We start from the raw sequence: 2468 nt of genomic DNA, 5'->3' as shown, positions 1-2468 counted from the left end.
ATTTTACAATCAATCGAAACGCAACAAACAGCCAAATGTGAATGTGAAGGGTAAAAAAAACCTCACCTACAATCTGATACACCACTAAGCTTTAGAACTTTGTTGTAAAAATCTCCTTCCACGTCTGTCCCTGACACCCACATTTCAGGCTCTGGAAACACTCTTGTGGAAACGCTCCCCACCCACACTGCTTGGTGCCTCGTCTGAGCTGCTGTGACTTACATTACCATAATAACTAATTATATTACCATAGTAACTAGTATATCATGCAAAAGCGCAGACTCAAACCATTGAAAGACTTAGTATAGTCGAAGACTTACGGTCCTTAGAAAACATCACTGCACATCATAATGGCAGCTAAACTCCATCTTGAAATTATTTGGGAAAGTCTTAATTAGGCCTTAATTTGCCCAGGTCTGGTGTAGTCATGGGCACAGGGGTTAGTGCGTCTGCCTCACAATACGAAGGTCCTGGGTTCGATCCTGCGCTCGGGATCTTTCTGTGTGGAGTTTGCATGTTCTCCCCGTGACTGCATGGGTTCCCTCCGGGTACTCCGGCTTCCTCCCACCTCCAAAGACATGCACCTGGGGATAGGCTCCTCCCACCTCCATAGACATGCACCTGGGGATAAGCTCCTCCTACCTCCAAAGACATGCACCTGGGGATAGGTTGATTGGCAACACTAAATGGTCCCTAGTGTGTGAATGTGAGTGTGAATGTTGTCTGTCTGTGTTGGCCCTGTGATGAGGTGGCGCCTTGTCCAGGGTGTACTCCGCCTTCCGCCCGAAAGCAGCTGAGATAGGCTCCAGCACCCCCCGCCGCCCCGAACGGGACAAGCGGTAGAAAATGGATGGATGGTGTAGTCACTCCTGTGTTGGGACTGTAGCTTTCATGATGTAATTCCCTACTTTATCCACTAGATGGTGGTAAGGAAGTTATTTAGAACCACAACAAAAACTATAATTTTCCATTTTATGGCTTAGCAACATTTTAAACTAGGACTTGTCTGCACTAAAAGAAGTGTCTTTAAATTGTTCGCTCACAGACAAATCGTTGCTGCTTTAATACAAAGACGACGTGTTTTCCACTGCCTTTATTAGCTCATCTGGGGCTTTGTGACAGTGGAATCAGAGAGCGGTCCTTTATCACACACTCTTTAGTGCAGCAGTGATGAGACCACAAACCTTTTTTTTACTGTTTTTCTCTCTCTCTCTCTCTCTCTCTTCCTCCCATCAGGCCACCGGGGTTTTGAACAAGACGAAAGAGCAAAGCATGGCCAACGTAAAGAAATCCAGTTAAGAGGACCCCCGGCAGCCGCAGCACACGACACAGTACAAGATCCCACACTCGGCACTAAAAGCTTTATCATTCCACCCCGCCCTGGGAGAAAGTACGCACGCACACACACACACACACACACACACACACACACACACACACACACACACACACACACACACACACACACACACACACACACACACACACACGTAAAAAATGCAGAGCTGGAAGAAATGTTACCAAAAAATAGCATCTGCATGAAGTCTTACTGTATTAGAGGACAGGGCTGAATGCATGATGCTGCTGGGAGAAGTACTTATTTAGCTTTTGATCGGTTGCAAACAGCCTCTGCAAAAATATTAGCTTACTTAGCCTTAAAGCTAATGTTCCTTTAGCAGCTCTTTCACTCTGTGCCTTTTAAAAGCATTCCATTCTCTCACGATTGAACATTCCCCTTCACTTTCTTACACATCCATTTGCATCAGAGTAGCAAGTACGCACTTTTATGTCTCCAGATTGTAAACGCCAAACGAGCGTAAAGTGCAAAGAAATCATGGATTCCAACCCACTTCCACTCTATTCCAAAGTCTTTGTCAGACCCATAAGATGTTACACTTTGATACGAAACACAAGATTCTTTTTAGAGAAATTATTTATAGGAACTTGTTTACAACTCCAAAGATTTATTATATCACCTAACTTAATGGAATAGCATCCAGCTTAGCTCCTGCAGCCTCTTTTGAATGATTCTGCACTCTGTTGCTCTCAATAGATGCTGCAGTTTTCCTATGCAGCCCTTTCACAATGGCAGTAAAATGTGCTGTTAAATGTGTTGAACACTAAATAGCACGGGCTAAAAGGAAGGATTTTAACAGAAGAGTGTTACTGTACTGCAGAGATGGATGCCATGCAGCAAATAAACACTTAATTCAACTATTTCTCTGTCTTGGCTTCATTTCTATCGTATAAACATGACGTTTATACAATAACTCATGACTAATTGTTTATATACAGCAGGGCGGGGGCTCATATGGCCCCATTCCTGGGTGGAGCTTGCCTGAGAGGAAGTGAGGGGTTCATTCGTTTTCCAATGCAGTTTGCTGAAAATGATGGAAAGCGCCACTCGACATAGCGGCCGAGGCCGTGGTCAAAGTTGGACATCGGGTTCAAGATTTGAGAGAGCCCAA

General features: G+C 44.6%; 1 protein-coding gene across 1 annotated transcript in view; it reads left to right on the top strand.

The window, feature by feature from the left end:
- The window catches only part of atl3 (atlastin 3), a 49993-nt gene extending 48526 nt beyond the window's left edge, over positions 1–1467 (top strand). Inside the window, exon 14 of the mRNA XM_062043431.1 lies at positions 1237–1467. Within this exon, the coding sequence (XP_061899415.1) occupies positions 1237–1299 (63 nt within the window). The 3' untranslated portion in view covers positions 1300–1467. The remainder of the gene's footprint in view (positions 1–1236) is intronic.
- The last annotated feature ends 1001 nt before the right edge of the window (positions 1468–2468 follow it).

Source organism: Entelurus aequoreus, linkage group LG04, assembly GCF_033978785.1.
Source record: "Entelurus aequoreus isolate RoL-2023_Sb linkage group LG04, RoL_Eaeq_v1.1, whole genome shotgun sequence".
Lineage (NCBI taxonomy): Eukaryota > Metazoa > Chordata > Actinopteri > Syngnathiformes > Syngnathidae > Entelurus > Entelurus aequoreus.
The sequence above is the reverse complement of the archived record's forward strand: the minus strand, read 5'-3'. Positions and strand labels throughout refer to the sequence as shown.